Below are 18,149 nucleotides of genomic sequence, written 5' to 3'. Positions count from 1 at the left end.
CTCTACCATCCCTTCCTTGCCTCAGTGGGACAAGCCTTTCCAGCACCTGCAGCAAGTGCTCCCTAACAACTACCACATATCTGTCATGCATTTCCCTGAGAATAGCTGTTTCCAAACATTATGACATGGAGTAACACCCCCCCACCCCACTAATTTAAACCTGCAACACGGAAATGATTTAAGCCACACAGTAATCTGTTAAAATTCAAGAGGCAAGGAACTATTCCCAAAAGTCGCTATTTGAAGTAAAAATTAACAACTTTATTTTTACTTAAAAGTCTAACAGAGAATAATTAACTAACAACTATTTACAACTCCTTTCTCCAACCTATCTTTTACTTTCCCTTCTATAATACTGGTCCGATAAAACCCCCAATTATGATTTACCAAAAAATTCAAATTTCAAAACCAGCTAGCTGTCGCATCTTCTTTTTATCTTCCTCTGTCTTCTTTTCTTCTTCTTAGGGACTTCCGTTTCCCAGGTCATTGATAGATAGAGGTACCTTTAAGAGAGCTATTCTGCAGGCAGTCTGCATATTTTGGTGGCTTGGCAGTTCTCCCCCAGTTGTTCAATTTGTTGAATATTTAAACCCCAAAGCATCAGATCATTTCATTGGTTTTAATATTATCAAAATACTAAATTCAAACTTGATTGGAGTTTAGTGTCTTGGGGCATAACAAACTGATTGGCCAAATTTGAATTTGTTTTTTGTCTCAAAGCAACCCATGTACTGCTAGCTGTTAAACCGAATGTTACATTGTAAATTTTCCACTACTCTGTGTATTTCTCGAAGTCCTTCAACTCTCTTAAAGGTACTATACGCCTCGACACCTTCATAACAATTTATGTACCATATTTCCTGCCAAACAGGATTATAATTCCCCCTACCCCAATTAAATACTTTCCAATACCATCTGCTCCTATCCCTCTCCATGACTATCATAATGGTCAGGGTGTTGTGATCACTATCACCGAAATGCTCTCCCACCAAGAAATCTGACACCTGACCTGGTTCGTTGCCAAGCACCAAATCCAATAAGGCTCCCCTCTAGTCGGCCTATCTACATGTTGAGTCAGGAATCCTTCCTGGACACACCTGATAAAACTCTGCTCCATCCAAACTATTTGCACTCAGGAGGTTCCAATCAATATTAGGGAAGTTGAAGTCACCCACGTCAACAGCCCTGTTACTTCTGCACCTTTCCAAATTCTGCTCCTCCGTGTCTCTGTTGCTATTGGGGAGTCTATGTAAACTCCCAAGAAAGTCACTGTTCCTTTCCTGTTTCTGACTTCCACCCATACTGACTCAGTATACAAACCCTCCTCAATGACCTCCCTTTCTGCAGTTGTGATACTATCCCAATTAGTAATGCCATTCTCTCATCTTTTACCTCCCTCCCTATTCCTTTTGAAACATCTAAACACTGGAACATCCAACAACCATTCATGCCCCTGTGATATCCAAGTCTCTGTAATGGCCACAATATCAAAGCACCAAGTACTGATCCCTGCTCTAAGTTCATCGCCTTTATTCCTGACACTTCTTGTGTTAAAACAGATACATTTCAACCCATCACACTGACTGCAATTTTGCCCTACCAACCGTCTATCCTCCCGCACAGACTCTCTGCATGCTATATCTGCCTATTCACTAGCTACTCCATCCTCTGATCTGTAGCTCCGGTTCCTATCCCCCTGCCAAACGAGTTTAAACTCTCCCAAAGAGCTCTAGCAAACATCCCACCCAGGATATTGGTACCCCTCCAGTTCAGGTGCATCCCACTCTCCTCATACAGGTCCCACCTTCTCCAGAAGCTATCCCAGTGATCCACATATCTGAAGCTCTCCCTCCTACTCCAGCTCTGCAGCCATGTATTCAGCTGTACTTGTTCTCTGTTCCGAGCCTCACTACCTGTGGCACCAATAGCAATCCTGAGATTACTAATCTGCTCGTTCTGCCTTTTAACTTCCAACCTGACTTCCTATATTCACTTTTCAGATCCTCATCTCTTTTCCAAGCTACGTTATTGGTACCAATGTGTACCACAACATCTGGCTACTCACCCTCCCTCTTAAGAATCCTATAGACTCGCTCCAAGACATTCCTGACCCTGGCACCCGGGTCAGGAATACATCCACTATCTCCGTAGCTGCCTCTTTACGATCCTATAGTGCATACTCGGATATTATTGGCTTAAAAATCATCCACAGCAGTGTGGGACTCCTCATAACTCAAGGAGTTACAGTGGTTCAAAAAGGGCTGCTCACCACCATCTTCTCCAGGACAATTAGGGAAGGGCATTAAATGTTGTCCCAGCCATCAACACCCACATCCCAAATTTTACAAATGGAACAATCTTCTTCACATGATTAAAGAGGTCTCTTGACACAATGGTTAGTGTCCCTATCCAGGAGCCACAAGCTCTAGGTTCAAGTCCCACAGCAGGACATTTTGATCAAGAAGACACATTCCGAATGTGAACTAGGAACACAGGTTGATTGTCACCATGTAATTCTTTGAACAGACTTGATGGCACGCAGTGAGAAGAGGAGAGTTTCCTAGTCAATCATCCTGCCAAAGGCAATCGCAAACCACTGCAACACTTTGGCCATTAGCATGAACCGATTCAATTGGGTTCTACAGTTAATCTTTGGGACTGACAGACGGATATGATTTTTGAGCTGAGCAAAAACACTAACACTATGCAATATTTTAGAGGGAATATAAATAGGTATAATATAGAAAAATGTGAGGTCTTGCATTTTGGAAAGTCAAATCAAGTTAGGAGTTTTGTGGTGAATGGTAGGGCCTTAAGGAGTGTCACGGAACAGAGAGATCTTGGAGTTCATGTGCATGGTTCTCTGAAAGAGGAGGCACAGGTAGACAAGGCAGCAAAGAAGGCTTTTGGCACACTGGTCTTCATCTGTCAGGACACTGAGTATAGAAGTTGGGAAGTTATGTTGCAGTTGTACAGGATGTTGGTGAGGCTGCACTTGGAGTATTGTGTTCCGTTTTAGTCACCTTGTTATAGGAAGGATGTTATTAAACTGGAAAGAGTGCAGGAAAAATTTACAAGGATGTTGCCTGGATTCAATAGTCTGAGTTATAGGGAGAGGTTGGACAAGCTAGAACTTTTTTCTTTAAAGGAGACTGAGGAGGGACCTTCTAGAGGTGGGGGACCTTATAGGATCATGAGAGGCATGAATAGGGTGAATGCACTCACCCCATCTGCCAGCAGAAGTGGTTGAGGCAGGTACATTAACATTTAAAAGGCATTTGGACAAATACATGGATAGGAAAGGTTTAGAAGGATATGGACCTAGTGCAAGGAAATGGGGTTAGCGTGGATGGACAGTTTGGTCAGCATGGACCATTTTGGGCCAAAGGGCCTGTTTCCGTGCTGTAGGATTCTATGGCTCAATGTTGCGTGAATAAAATGTGTTTTTCTTAAAGCCTAGTGGTGACAATGCCTTACACGTGCCTTTAAATAAATATAAAAGTTAAGGTCAAGCTATCTCTTTGCTATATTTTGGAGGGGATGGCGGGTGTTTATCTGGTCTGTAACTATAGTTCCAAGGCGGAGTTATACCCAGATGGGGGAGAAAGTAGTTGAACTTTTTAGGGCTAAAGGAATCAAAGGGTATGGTGAGAAAGCAGAACCAGCATACTGACTTAGATGGTCAGCCCACGATTATATTGATTGACCGAGCAGGCTACTTCTGCCTCTATTTTCTATGCCTGTCTATGTAAAGGGTAGAAGATCCTCTATCACTGGCTGAGGGAAAAGGAGTATCTTTCAACTTTGGTCATATTGTAGTGTTGAGGAAAAGGGAAGCACTAGGGGTAGAGACTGTGTGTAGGCAGGGTAGACTGTAGGAAGTGAGCTCCAGAGGGTTGCTACGGTTCAGACAGCCTCCAGGGTTAAGGAGATGGAGGAGAATAAAAGCTTAATCCCTTCAAACCATCACTAAAACCACAGGAGTTGTGGTAAACCTTTATCAAATCATTGGAAGTACAATTCTCACTGCCACACTTGTCCAGATTTTGGAGATGGTGCAGAAGATATTCACTTCAAAAGTTCCAAGGATGAGGAGCTTCAGTCAGATGCAGAGACTGGCTGGCAGGACCTTTCTTTCACTCTCCATCTACTGCATCAAGTATACCAAGGGCAGGAAAATCAGAGAGCTTGCCCACGATCATAAAAAGAAAACAGAAGTTGCTAGAGAAACTCAGCAGGTCTGGTAGCATCTGTAGAGAGAGTTAACATTTTGAATCTGGAGACCCTCTGTCATGTTGTCTCATTCCAGGTCAATAAAACCTGATGAGGCCACAATGCACCTCTCCAATAGGAGATGCAGGTGAGCTTTCAGAGGCAAACAATTTCAAGACGATTAAGAGGGAAAGCATCATGGAAGTTCTCATACCTGTATCAACAATAGTTGTCGCTGTTGTTGAATGTACTGTTTTAATCCAGATTGATCAGTGGATTTGTCTATTAAAAAAAAGCAAAGAATATTTAAGATAGAAACACTGCTCACTCTGCTGGGCACCTTTTTTCAGACACGTGGGCACCACCGCACTGGGATGCATTATTTCCTGCACCAATTCTCCACAGCCTTTGGTGGGGAGTGTTCATCTTACATATGAACTCTGGGCACTGCCCCACCAATGCAGCTACGTCTACATTCAATCTGGCCACCAGACATAACTTCTCACCAGGATAATCCTGGTGAAATTCAGGCAGTATTTGACAGCGACCTTTGCTTCAGACAACCATTGTTGCTCCCCATAACAACATACCGTCCTCAACTGTTAGCTGGTCTCTCCAGGTCCAACTAGTGGTTTCATTTTTGAAATGACTAGATCTTTCTAGTCCAAACTCTGATATTGTCAACTGCGACTGAGAGTGTGTCCAGAAAATTTGGTTTCATTACAGACTCTTCCACTGGGACAACTACTGGTAGTGTATCTGCCAACTAGAAGCGGCACATTGCATCCACTACTCGGCCTCCCAGACAATGTTCTAACTTGTAATTATACGCACTTAGTATTAGAGCCTACCACTGAATATGGCCTGAAACTATGGGCAGCAAGTTTTGTCTTCTTTAAGCAAACCTAATAGAGGTTTGTGGTCTATGATTATCAAAACTTTTTGTCCATAAAGGTTTTGATGGGACCTCTTGACGCCAAATATGCCCACAAATACTTCTTTTTCTATCTGGGCATATTTATACAGTGTGTTAGCCAAAGTCCAGGATGCCAATGATTAGATTAGATTAGTACCCAGGCAGCATGGTGGCTCAGTGGTTAGCACTGCTGCCTCACAGCGCCAGGGACCCGGGTTCAATTCCAGCCTTGAGCAATTGTCTGTGTGGAGTTTGCACATTCTCCCCGTGTCTGCGTGGGTTTCCTCCGGGTGCTCTGGTTTCCTCCCACAGTCCAAAGACGTGCAGGTCAGGTGAATTGGGCACACTAAATTGCCTGTAGTGTTAGGTGTATTAGTCAGGGGTAAATATAGGGGGTGGGTTTCTCTTCGGAGGGCAGGTGTGGACTTGTTGGGCCGAAGAGCCTGATTCCACACTGTAGGTAATCTAAACTGTTTCTTTACATCATTGAAAGGTAGGGCTGATCTATGTGACCATTTCCAAGGCTGACCCTTTTTTAGGAGTGCAAAGGTGTCAGGATGGAGGCCAAGTTACATATTGAGTTTCCATAATAATTTACCAGCTCAAAAAATGATCTAAGCTGCTGGACAGACATAGGAGGCTTTGATCACCCTCGCTTTATCTTTCAACAGGTGTAACCCAGTCTTGTCGACTCTGTAGTCCAAGTAGGTGACTGGGGATACCTGGAACACACAGTTATCCCTGCTCAGACATACATCTGTCTTGGAAAAAAACACCTTAGGACTACATCCAATTTCTCTTAGTGTTCCTTGTTAGTTTTCCCTGTTATTAGAGCAACATCTGGGTAAATGGCGACCTGAAAAGTTGCAATTCATTCTCAATCATCTGCTGAAAAGTCTCAGTTATTGGTGCAAGCCTTTATGGGTATTAAATGTAGCATCCGTCCAGGAATCCTGGTCTAAACATGATTGAAGTGTGGCTCATGTCCAGCTTCATGAAGGACAGCCTGCCTGCCAGCTTTGCAAAGGAATCCTCTATGTGAGGGATAGGATAATTATCTAGCTCTGAAAAGCAATTCATCATTTCTTGAAAATCCCCACAATGACAAACTGACCTATCAGGCTTCAAAAATCAGTACAGCAGCCCATTCCATGAGTTGAACTGTTTGACGATCTCTTTGTTTTCCAGCTTTCTGAATTCTGCCTCTACCTTTGTCCATAGGGCAAATGGCACTGAGCGGGTCTTGCAGAATTACGGCATTACTTTCTGGTCAACATGCAAGGTGGCCTTGGCTCCCTTGTTCGTTCCAAGACCTTCCTGAAAAATTGCCGGGTATTTAACTGGGACTTCACTCAGGCAATCATTTTTGAATTAAAAAATGTTGAGCTAATCTAGGTGAATCTCTCACAATCAATTTTAAACAGACAAGTTTGGGCACCAAGCCTTTTACTATACCAGTAAATGAACCAGCTGGTTTTCATAAGAGACTGGAACCAAAGTTGCACCCTTAATCTGTAAAGGTTTCCCAGCTCAGGTTCTCAACTTAGCAAAGGTCTTGCGAAAAGTTAATGGCTGGAGTCCAGAGTAAATTTTATTAAAAATTAGTTCTGTGATTATTGATGTAGCCATGCCAGTATCAGGCTCCAATAGAACTGTATGACTACTTAACCAGATGGTTATCTGGATTGGTTCTGATTTTGACGTTGCGAAGCAATTTAACTGTTTCAAGCCAGATGCAGATGGACTTTCCTCGATACCAGCCTGGAGTCCTCTTACTCAACTTAGATCTAGTAGGGCCCTTTAACTGTCTTGAGGCCACATACCACCACCAACAACAATGGCTAGCTGGCCAGGATCCTAAAGAAAATTTTAACTATTTGGTCAAGGCTTGGCTTTGTTTTAGGGTTTTGCTGTGGGTTGACCTAGAGTCCTACTGATCAGGATATGGCCTGAATTGGTAAGCAATTTCCTTCACTCAAGTGATGTTCCCCAAGTTCAGTCAGACAGGCAAAGTTGTCCACTTCTATTGGAATATCCTGCAACTTATACACTCCACTTGTTGCATATTCCAATGATAAAGCAATTGGAATACCTTTCTGAAGTCTAGTTTTTGCATGTTTACATCATTAATCCCACATACTAGATTGTCCCTAAGCATCTCATTAAAGGTTAAACCAAAGTCACAGGCTTCTGCCAGTTACCTTAACCTAGTCAAAAAACCCAATACGGAATGTTAGGCTCCTAATGACAGAAAAATCTACAGTTCCACAGGCTGCCAGGAAAATTGCTTGTTGTTTTTGTCTTTCACAATGTAATTTGCCTGAATAAAATACTGCATTTTTTCTACATACTGGCTCCAGTGCTCGATGGCAGGGTCAAATGAGTCAAGCTTTCCAAACAAAGACATAATGTAAGGAATGCTTACCCAAACTATAACTGTTGCAAGTTTCTTCAGAAATGTGACCCCATACTCATCACCACTGAAATGACTCCACAGAGGTTGGTACCCTGTCACCAAGTCACCCTTTATTTACATATGAACAGGCCTTGACTTTAGTACTGCCTCATTCAGAGTTAGTTCTCAGAATGTTAGCATCTCTGATGCGCTTTTTGTTTTGATGACACTCCACTCTTTATCTGTCAGCCAGGGCTAGCTGATTGAACCAGATTAATAGCCCCAGTCAGGGAACTAAAACTCCAAAAGGTCCTTCTGGCTGACCATGTTACAATCACCTCAGCACCCTTGAAGGTTTACAGGTCTAGTGGGCACTGCGGAGGCTGGAGTTCATTAATTCCAACTCCCATGACATTGTTATTTAGTTGCTCTGAGTTTCTCCCTTCAGGTTGTTTGACATTTAGTTAAGTTACAGTGCTCCTGATTGTCAATTTTTGTTTTTCATCTTTTATACAGAAAGAAAATGTTGAGTTCTCCCCAGGATGGGTTGGATCTAGACGGGTAGACGGGCTAGAAAAGAAAGGTGGAAATTTATGTTTGTATTGCAGATTTACAACAAAAGCTTAGTAAATCTCTGAAAATTTGTATTGCCTAATTCAACAAATGGATAACAGTCTGAATAAATGCTGATCTTACAGTCAGTGTTGAATCTTGTTGTGTCAATAGGTGATCGATCACAGAAAAGATTCTTCAGTAAAATCAGGTGTTACATTAATTAGAGTGTGGCTTGAGGTATGCCATTTGTAGAAAGCTTTGCAGCAATTTATCAAGGATGCAGACTCAGGTACAGATTGTTGACTGATTCCTGGATGTCAAGGCTGACATATGGAGAGACTTGATTAGTCAGGGCTATATTCACTGCAGTTTAGAAGAAAGCGCAAGTATTTGCAGGGAGTCCAGAACCAGGAGTCACAGTTCAGTTATCTGGGATAGGAAATTTAAGACTGAGATGAGGGGAAATGTCTTCACCTAGAGAATGATGACCAGAGAAAGCAGTTGAGGCCAAAACTTTGAATGCTTTCGGGAAGAAGTTTGATAGTTCTCATGACTAAAGGGATCAAATGGGAGAGTGGAGGCAAAGCACAAACTGAATTTTCACCTGTAACAAAACACACAGATTTGGGCTTTTCATTTATCTTGTCTTCATCTTGCTCTTCCAAGGCAAATCTTCGCCAGCTGCCAGAAAAAGATTTTCTTCTCGATGCAAAGGTACTTTTCAAATAACCCGGTCCACTGTGTGCATTTAGTAATTCCTGAATAAAAGCACAAACATTAACTACAACAGCAAGCAACTTAATGATAGTGATTTAGCACTCTAGCGCTTATCCCTGAGCCCCTGAACCTCTACAGACATGTGGAACAGAGCACAACACAAGCCAGTATCAAATCTCATGAGTTGAAATCACAGTTCAGAGATTTCAGTACATAATCCAGGCAGTCAATGAGGGAGTGCTGTACTGTAGAAAGTGATATTTCCTCCATGTCATGCGCAGGAGATAGCACCAAACAGCTCATTCCCTATAAGATATTACACATTATCCACCCAAAAGAAATTTTAACATGCCACACATTGTAACAAACAGGCCATGCATGACAAAAATAACTTAAAAGGGGTCCTTGATTGTAGGCACTGCCTTTCACATGAAATCTTAAACCAAGGTGCATGAAAAGATCACACAGCAACATTCGTGCTATATATAAGAACCACATGAGAGCCACACAATGACCATCTCCAACTAGATAGAATTCAACCGTTGCCCCTTAACATGCAATGGCATTACCGTCATGGACTTCTAAGCTATTTACATCATGAGGATTACCATTGATCAGAAACTCAACTGTAATCTGAGAAATAAGAAAGGGATGATCACCTTATTGGGATTGCATTATAGACCCCCCCCTAATAACAGGAAATTGAGAAATAAATTTGTAAGGAGATTTCAGTTATTTGCAAGAATAATAGGGTGGTTATGGAAGGGGGTTTTAACTTTCTAAACATAGACTGGGACTGCCATAGTATTAAGGTTTAGATGGAGAGGAATTTGTTAAATGTGTACAAGAAAATGTTCTGATTCAATATGTGGGTGCACCTACTAGAGAAGGTCCGTAACCAACTCATCCCACACGGATTCCGGTGCAAAACTTGACCTACTCTTGGGAAATAAGGCAGGGCAGGTTACTGAGGTGTCAATGGGGGAGCACTTTGGAGCCAGTGACCATAATTCTATTAGATTTAAAATAGCGATGGAAAAGGATAGACCAGATCTAAAAGTTGAAGTTCTGAATTGGAGGAAGGCCAACTTTGACGTATTAGGCAAGAACTTTCAAAAGCTGATTAGGAGCATACGTTTGCAGGTAAAAGGATGGCTGGGAAATGGGAAGCCTTCAGGAATGAGACAACGAGAATCCAGCAAAAGTATATTCCTGTTAGGGTGAAAGGAAAGGCTGGTAGGTGTAGGGAATGCTGGGTGACTAGATAAATTGAGGTTTTGTTTAAGAAGAAGGAAGCAAATGTCAAGTAGAGACAGCAGAGATTGAGTGAATTCTTAGAAGAGTATAAAGGCAGTAGGAGTATACTGAAGAGGGAAATCAGGAGGGCAAAAATGAGACATGAGATAGCTTTGGCAAATAGGGTTAAGGAGAATTGAAATGGATTTTATATATACATTAAGGACAAAAGAGTAACTAGGGAAACAATATGACCTCTCAAAAGATCAGCAAGGCAGCTTATGTGTGAGCTGCTAGAGATGGAGGAGATACTAAACAAGTATTTTGCATCAGTATTTACTTTAGAGACATGGAAGAGATAGAATGTAGGAAAGTAGATGGTACCATCTTGAAAAATATCCATATTACAGAGGAAGTGCTGCCAAATGTCTTGAAATGCATAACAGTGGATAAATCCCCAGGACCTGTTGAGGTGTACCCTAGAAATCTGTGGGAAGTGATTGTTGGGCCTCTTGCTGAGATATTTGTATCATCGATAGTCACAGGTGAAGTGCTGGAAGACTGGAGGTTGGCTAACGTGGTGCCGCTGTTTAAGAAAGATGGTAAGGAAAAGGCAGGGAACTATCGATCAGTGAGCCTGACATCGGTGGTGAGCAAGTTGTTGGAAGGAATCCTAAGGGGCAGGATTTACATGTATTTGAAAAGGAAATAACTGATTAGGGATAGTCAACATGGCTTTATGCGTAGGAAATCATGTCTCACAAACTTGATTGAGTTTTTAAAAGAAGTAACACAGATGGTTGATGAGGGCAGAGCAGTAGATGTGATCTATATGGACTTCAATAAGGCATTTGACAAGGTTCCCCATGGGAGACTGGTTAGCCAGGTTATATCTCATGGAATACAGGGAGAACTAGCCATTTGGATACAGAACTGGCTCAAAGGTAGAAGATAGAGGGTGGTGGTGGAGGGTTGCTTTTCACACTGGATGCCTGTGACCAGTGGAGTGCCACAAGGTTCTGTGCTGGGTCCACTACTTTTTATCATTTATATAAATGATTTGGACATGAACATAGGAGGTATAGTGGTACGCTTGCAGATGACACCAAAATTGGAGGTGTAGATGACAGCAAAGAAGGTTACTTCAGAGTACAACAGGATCTTGATCAGATGGACCAATGGGCTGAGGCGGGGCAGATGGAGTTTAATTTAGATAAATGCAAAGTGCTGCATTTTGTGAAAGCAAATATTAGCAGGACTTATACACTTAATGGTAACATCCTGGGGAGTGTTGTCAAACAAAGAGATCTTGGAGTGTAGGTTCATAGTTCCTTGCAAGTAGAGTTGCAGGGAGATAGGACAGTGAAGAAGGCGTTTGATATGCTTTCCTTTATTGGTCAGAGTATTGAGTACAAGAGTTGGGAGGTTATGTTGCAGTTGTATAGGATATTGGTTAGGTCTCATTTAGAATATTGCGTGCAATTCTGGTCTCCTTCCTAATGGATGGATGTTGTGAAATTTGAAAGGGTTCAGAAAAGATTGACAAGGATGTTGCCGGGGTTGGAGGATTTCAGCTATAGGGAGAGGCTAAATAGACTGAGAGAAAGCAAGCACTGCAGATGTTGGAGATCAGAGTCGAAGAGTGTGATGCTAGGAAAGCACAGCTAGTCAGACAGCATCCGAGGAGCTGGGGAATTGACTTTTCGAACATAAGCTCTTCAAAGAATGAGTCAATGGTCCATGGGGGCTGACAGATAAATGGGAGGGGGTACGGGGCTGGCAGAAAGTACCCGAGAATGCGATAAGTAGTTGAACGTAGGGGTGAAGGTGATCGGTCGGAGAGGAGGGTGGAGCGGATAGGTGGGAAAAACAATGGACAGGTCGGACAGATCAAGAGGGCGGTGCTCAGTTGGAAGGTTGGGACTGAGATAAGGTGGAGGGAGGGGAAATGAGGAAACTGGTGAAATCCACATTGATCCCGTGTGGTTGGAGGGTCACAAAGTGGAAGATGAGGCATTCTTCCTCTGCAAGTAGAGTTGCAGGGAGATAGGACAGTGAAGGTGGTGTTTGGTATGCTTTCCTTTATTGGTCAGAGTATTGAGTACAAGAGTTGGGAGGTTATGTTGCAGTTGTACAGGATATTGGTTAGGCCTCATTTAGAATATTGCGTGCAATTCTGGTCTCCTTCCTAATGAATGGATGTTGTGAAATTTGAAAGGGTTCAGAAAAGATTGACAAGGATGTTGCCGGGGTTGGAGGATTTCAGCTATAGGGAGAGGCTAAATAGACTGAGAGAAAGCAAGCACTGCAGATGTTGGAGATCAGAATCAAAGAGTGTGGTGCTGGGAAAGCACAGCTAGTCAGACAGCATCCGAGGAGCTGGGGAATAGACTTTTCGAACATAAGCTCTTCAAAGAATGAGTCAATGGTCCAAGGGGGCTGACAGATAAATGGGAGGGGGTACGGGGCTGGCAGAAAGTACCCGAGAATGCGATAAGTAGTTGAACGTAGGGGTGAAGGTGATCGGTCGGAGAGGAGGGTGGAGCGGATAGGTGGGAAAAACAATGGACAGGTCGGACAGATCAAGAGGGCGGTGCTCAGTTGGAAGGTTGGGACTGGGATAAGGTGGAGGGAGGGGAAATGAGGAAACTGGTGAAATCCACATTGAAACCGTGTGGTTGGAGGGTCACAAAGTGGAAGATGAGGCATTCTTCCTCAAGGTGTTGGGTGGTAAGGGTTCGGCAATAGAGGCCCAGGACCTGCATGTCCTTGGTGGAATGGGAGGGGAGGTTAAAGTACCCGGCCATGGGGCAGTGGGGTTGTTTTGTGCGTGTGTCATGGAGATGTTTTCCGAAGCATTCCACCAGTAGGTGTCCTGTCTCCTGAATGTCGAGGAAACCACATTGGGAGCAATGGATATAGTAGATGTGTGCAGAAGTGCAGGTAAATCTCTGACAGACGTGGAAGGCTTCTTTGTGGCCTTGGACAGAGGTAATTGGGGGGAGGTATGGGCGCAGGCTTTGCAATTCCTGTGGTGTCAGTGAAAGGTACCTGGAGGAGAGGATGAGTTAGTGGGGGGCATTGACATAACAAGGGAGTCGTAGAGGGAATGGTCTTTGCAGAATGCAGATAGGGGTGAGGAGGGAAATATATTCCTGGTGGTGGGGTCTGTTTGTCAGTGGTGGACGTGGCTGAGGATAATGTGATGTAACCGGAGGTTGGTGGGTGGAAGGTGAGGATCGGGTGGTTCTGTCCTTGTGATTGGAGGGATGGGGCTCGAGGCAAGGGGAGTGCAGGAAGTGAATGAGATGCGCTGGAGGGCATCGTCGACCATGTGGGAGGAGAAATTGCAGTCTTTGAAGGAGGCGGCTATCTGGTATGTTCTGTGGTGGAATTAGTCCTCCTGGGAGCAGATGCGGCAGATGCAGAGGAATTGGGAATAAGGGATAGCGCTTTTATAGGAGGCAGGGTGGAAGGTGTAGTCTAGGGAGATGTGGGTGTCGATGGGTTTGTAGTAGATATCAGTGTTGTCAGTGTTCTTCAGGAATCCTGAAGAAGGGCTCATGCCCGAAACGTCGATTCTCCTGCTCCTTGGATGCTGTCTGACCTGCTGCCCTTTTCCAGCAACACATTTTCAGCTCTGATCTCCAGCATCTGCAGTCCTTACTTTCTCCCAGGTGAACTTAAGATCAGAGTGAAACATGTTAGTGAAGTTGATGAACTGTTCAACCTCCTCGTGGGAGCACAAGGTGGTAGCGAGCTTTGAGAAGATTTGTAGCTCAAGTTGAAGTTTTGGATGTAGGTTTACTCGCTGAGCTGGAAGGTTCATTTCCAGACATCTCGTTTCCTTACTAGGTAACATATTCAGTGGGCCTCAGGCGAAGCAATGCTGAAAATTCCTGCTTTCTACTTATATGTTTGGGTTTGTTTGGGTTGGTGATGTCATTCCCTGTGGTGAAGTCACTTCCTGTTCCTTTTCTCAGGGGGTGGTAAATGGGGTCTAACTTGATGTGTTTGTTGATAGAGTTCCAGTTGGAATGCCATGCTTCTAGGAATTCTTGTGAGTGTCTTTGTTTGGCTTGTCCTAGGATGGATGTGTTGTCCCAGTCGAAGTGGCGTCCTTCCATCTGTATGTGAAGATACTAGTGAGAGAGGGTCATGTCTTTTTGTGGCTAGTTGGTGTTCATGTATCCTGGTGGCTAGTTTTCTGCCTGTTTGTCCAATGTAGTGTTTGCTACAATCCTTGCACGGTATTTTGTAAATGACGTTAGTTTTGCTCATTGTCTGTATAGGGTCTTTTAAGTTCATTAGCTGCTGTTTTAGTGTGTTGTTAAGACCCCATCTACCACCCCCTGAAAAAAGGAGCAGGAAGTGACTTCACCACAGGAAATGACATCACCAATCCAAAGAAACCCAAACATATAAATAGAAAGCAGGAATTTTCAGCATTGCTTCGCATGAGGCCCACTGAAGCTGTTACCTACTAAGGTAACGAAACATCTGGAAATGAACCTTGCAGCTCAGCGAGCAAACCTACATCCAAAAGCACAAGGTGGTGCTGATACAATCATCAATGTAGCAGAGGAAAAGGTGGGGAATGGTGCCAGTGTACCTGCGGAAGATGGACTGTTTCATGTACCCAACAAAGAGACAGGGCATGACTGGAACCCATGTGGTGCCCATGCCCTCTTGGGTCTGGTGGAAGTGGGAGGATTCAAAGGAGAACTTATTGAGGGTGAGGGCCAATTCAGCCAAACGAATGAGAGTGTCACTGGAAGGGTACAGGTGGGGTCGATGGGAGAGGAAGAAATGGAGGGCTTGGAAGCCTTCACCATGGCAGATAGATGGGTACAGGGAGTGGATATCCATGGTGAAGATGAGGCATTGGGGGCCAGGAAAACAAAAGTCATGGAGGAGGTGGAGAGCATGGGTAGTGTCCTGAACATAGGTGGGGAATTCCTGGACCGGGGGATAGGATGATGTCAAAGTATGTAGAGCTGAGTTCAGTGGAGCAGGAACAGGTAAAGACAATAGTCAAGTTTGTGAATTTTGGGTAGGAGGTAGAACCGGGTGGTGCGGGGTTCCTGGACTATGAGGTTGGAGGCTGTGCATGGGAGATCTCCTGAGGTGATGAGGTTGTGAACGGTCTGGGAGATGATGGTTTGGTGATGGGAGGTGAGGTTGTGGTCAAGAGGGCAGTAGTAGATGGCCTGGTTTCAGCGGTGAGAAAGTGAGGACTGCAGATGCTGGAGATCAGAGCTGAAAATGTGTTGCTGGAAAAGCGCAGCAGGTCAGGCAGCATCCAAGGAACAGGAGAATCGACGTTTCGGGCATGATTCCTGAAGAAGGGAATATGCCCGAAACATCGATTCTCCTGTTCCTTGGATGCTGCCTGACCTGCTGCGCTTTTCCTGCAACACATTTTCAGCTCTGGTTTCAGTGGTGTAGAGGTTGGTGCGCCAAACTACCACTGTACCCCCCCTTGTCTGCTGGATTGATGGTGAGGTTGGGTTCAGTGGAGGGCTGCATTGCGAGGGTGAGACGTTGGAGTGGGTGAGAAGGGTGGACAGGTTGAGGTGGTCAATGTCCCTGTGGCAGTTGGAAATAAAGAGATCAAGGGCAGGTAACAGGCTCGCACGGGGTATCCAGGTGGATGGGATGTGTTGGAGGCAGGAGAAGGGGTACTCGGAGGGTGGGTGGGAGTCCTGGTGGAAAAAGGCTGAGGTTGTTTTCCCTGGAGCATCAGAGGCTGAGGTTTATAGAGGTTTAGAAAATCATGACGGGCATGGATAGGATAAATAGACAAGGTATTTTCCCTGGGAGAAATTGAGGACTGCAAATGCTGGAAATCAGAGTCAAAAAGTATGTGGTCTTTTCCCTGAGGTGGGGGAGTATAGAACGAGAGGGCATAGGTTTAGGGTGAGTGGGGAAAGATATAAAAGAGACCGAAGGAACAACTTTTTCCAGTGAGGGTAGTGTGTGCATGGGATGAGCTGCCAAAGCAAGTGGTGGAGGCTGGTACAATCACAGCATTTAAAAGGCATCTGGATGGGTATATGAATAGGAAGAGTTTCGAGGGATATGGGTCAAATGCTGGCAAATGGGACAAGATTAGGTTAGGATATCTGTTCAATGTGGACGAGTTGGACCAAAGGGACTAGTTCCATGCTGAACATCTCTGTGTCACTACGGAGTCATCAAGTAACTACAGTGACTACAAGAGCAGGTCAGAGTTTAGTAATACGACAGCAAGTAACTCACCTCCTGACTACCCAAAGCCTGTCCCCTATCAACTAGGCACACATCTGGAGTGTGATGGAATATTCCACATTTGCCTGGATGACTGCAGCTCCAACAACACTCAAGAAGCTTGATACATCCAGTACCAAGCAGACCGCTTGATTGGCATCACATCTCTGAAGGCAACTGCCACCTTCTCCAAAGAAACTGGGTATGGGACAGGAAATACTGGCACACATCCCATTAACAAAGCAAAATAAAATTAGCCAGCTTCCTGGGAGCATTCTATAGTGAGAGATTGAGTAAGAATGTTCTAAATACCCTCGAACTTTAAAAGAAAAGGGACAGGATCTCATTAAAAGATAAACATATTTAAGGGAGTTGTTGAGGTAAATGCTGCCAAAAAATGTGTTGCTGGAAAAACGCAGCAGGTCAGGCAGCATCAAAGGAGTAGGAGAATCAACGTTTCGGGCATTCTTCAGGAATGAGAAGGGCTTATGCCCGAAACATCGATTCTCCTGCTCCTTTGCTGCTGCCTAACCTGCTGCGCTTTTCCAGCAACACATTTTTCAGCTCTGATCTCCAGCATCTGCAGTCCTCATTTTCTGCTAGTAAATGCTGCCAACCCTGTTCCCATTAAGCTGTACATTCCCATGGCAGCCCAGTGCTTGGAAGGTACTACCTTAGTCTTACATTGAATTAAATAATGTGTGCATATGGCCCTACAAGCTATAGAAAAGAACAACACACTGAAAAAGCTGGTTTTGCTCAATGTGTACATTTAAAAGGAACATTGGATTGCCGAATGTTTCCTTTGGCTGACAGTATGTGTGCAGAATGTGGTGCATGTGTATGTCAAGGATGCTATTAATATTAAGGCAAAGAAATTTACCATGATGTTGCTAGGAATAGAGGATTTGAGTTGTAAGAAGAGGCTGGATAGGCTTAGACTTGTTTCAAAGGAGTGCAGGAGGTTGAGGTTTATAAACTAAACTATATTGAGGTTTATAAAATCATGAGGGGTACAAATAAGGTGAATGGCAGGTACCTTTTCCTGAGGGTGGGGGATTTTAATACTAGGGGGCATACTTCTCAGAGGAGAAAAATTTAAAAAAAGACAAGGATCAATATTTTTTTGTTTTACACTGAGACTGGTTTGTGTGTGGAGTGAAATTCCAGAAGAAGTGATGGATGCAGTACAATTTCAACATTTAAAAGACTTTTAGATAAGTACATAGAACATAGAAAAATACAGCGCAGTACAGGCCCTTTGGCCCTCGATGTTGCGCCGATCCAAGCCCACCTAACCTACACTAGCCCACTATCCTCCATATACCTATCCAATGCCCGCTTAAATGCCCATAAAGAGGGAGAGTCCACCACTGCTACTGCCAGGGCATTCCATGAACTCACGACTCACTGAGTAAAGAATCTACCCCTAACATCTGTCCTACACATACTACCCCTTAATTTAAAGCTATGCCCCCTCGTAATAGCTGACTCCATACGTGGAAAAAGATTCTCACTGTCGACCCTATCTAAACCCCTAATCATCTTGCACACCTCTATCAAGTCACGCTTAAACCTTCTTTTCTCAATGGAAACAGCCCCAAGTGCCTCAGCCTCCCCTCATACGATCGTCCTACCATACCAGGCAACATCCTGGTAAACATCCTCTGCACCCGTTCCAGTGCCTCCACATCCTTCCTATAGTATGGCGACCAAAACTGCACACAATATTCCAGATGCGGCCGCACCAGAGTCTTATACAACTGCAACACACACACACATATCTCGGAACTGCTGAAATAGTGCACTGTTACTGAGAACACACTCACACAACTCGGAACTGCTGAAACAGTGCACTGTCACTGAGAA

At 44.1% G+C, this 18,149-nt stretch overlaps 1 protein-coding gene across 1 annotated transcript in view; it reads right to left on the bottom strand.

Moving 5' to 3' along the window:
• LOC122561440 (coiled-coil domain-containing protein 38-like) overlaps positions 1-18,149 on the bottom strand; it is a 74,541-nt gene that overhangs the window by 43,233 nt on the left and 13,159 nt on the right. Inside the window, exons 4-5 of the mRNA XM_043713182.1 lie at positions 8,683-8,836; positions 4,427-4,494 (exon numbers count right to left, since the gene is read on the bottom strand). Of these exons, the coding sequence (XP_043569117.1) occupies positions 4,427-4,494; positions 8,683-8,836 (222 nt within the window). The remainder of the gene's footprint in view (positions 1-4,426; positions 4,495-8,682; positions 8,837-18,149) is intronic.

The sequence above is a fragment of the Chiloscyllium plagiosum genome, chromosome 23, assembly GCF_004010195.1.
Source record: "Chiloscyllium plagiosum isolate BGI_BamShark_2017 chromosome 23, ASM401019v2, whole genome shotgun sequence".
Taxonomy (NCBI): Eukaryota; Metazoa; Chordata; class Chondrichthyes; order Orectolobiformes; family Hemiscylliidae; genus Chiloscyllium; species Chiloscyllium plagiosum.
Note: the sequence above shows the minus strand (reverse complement) of the source record. Positions and strands in the feature narration are given on the sequence as shown.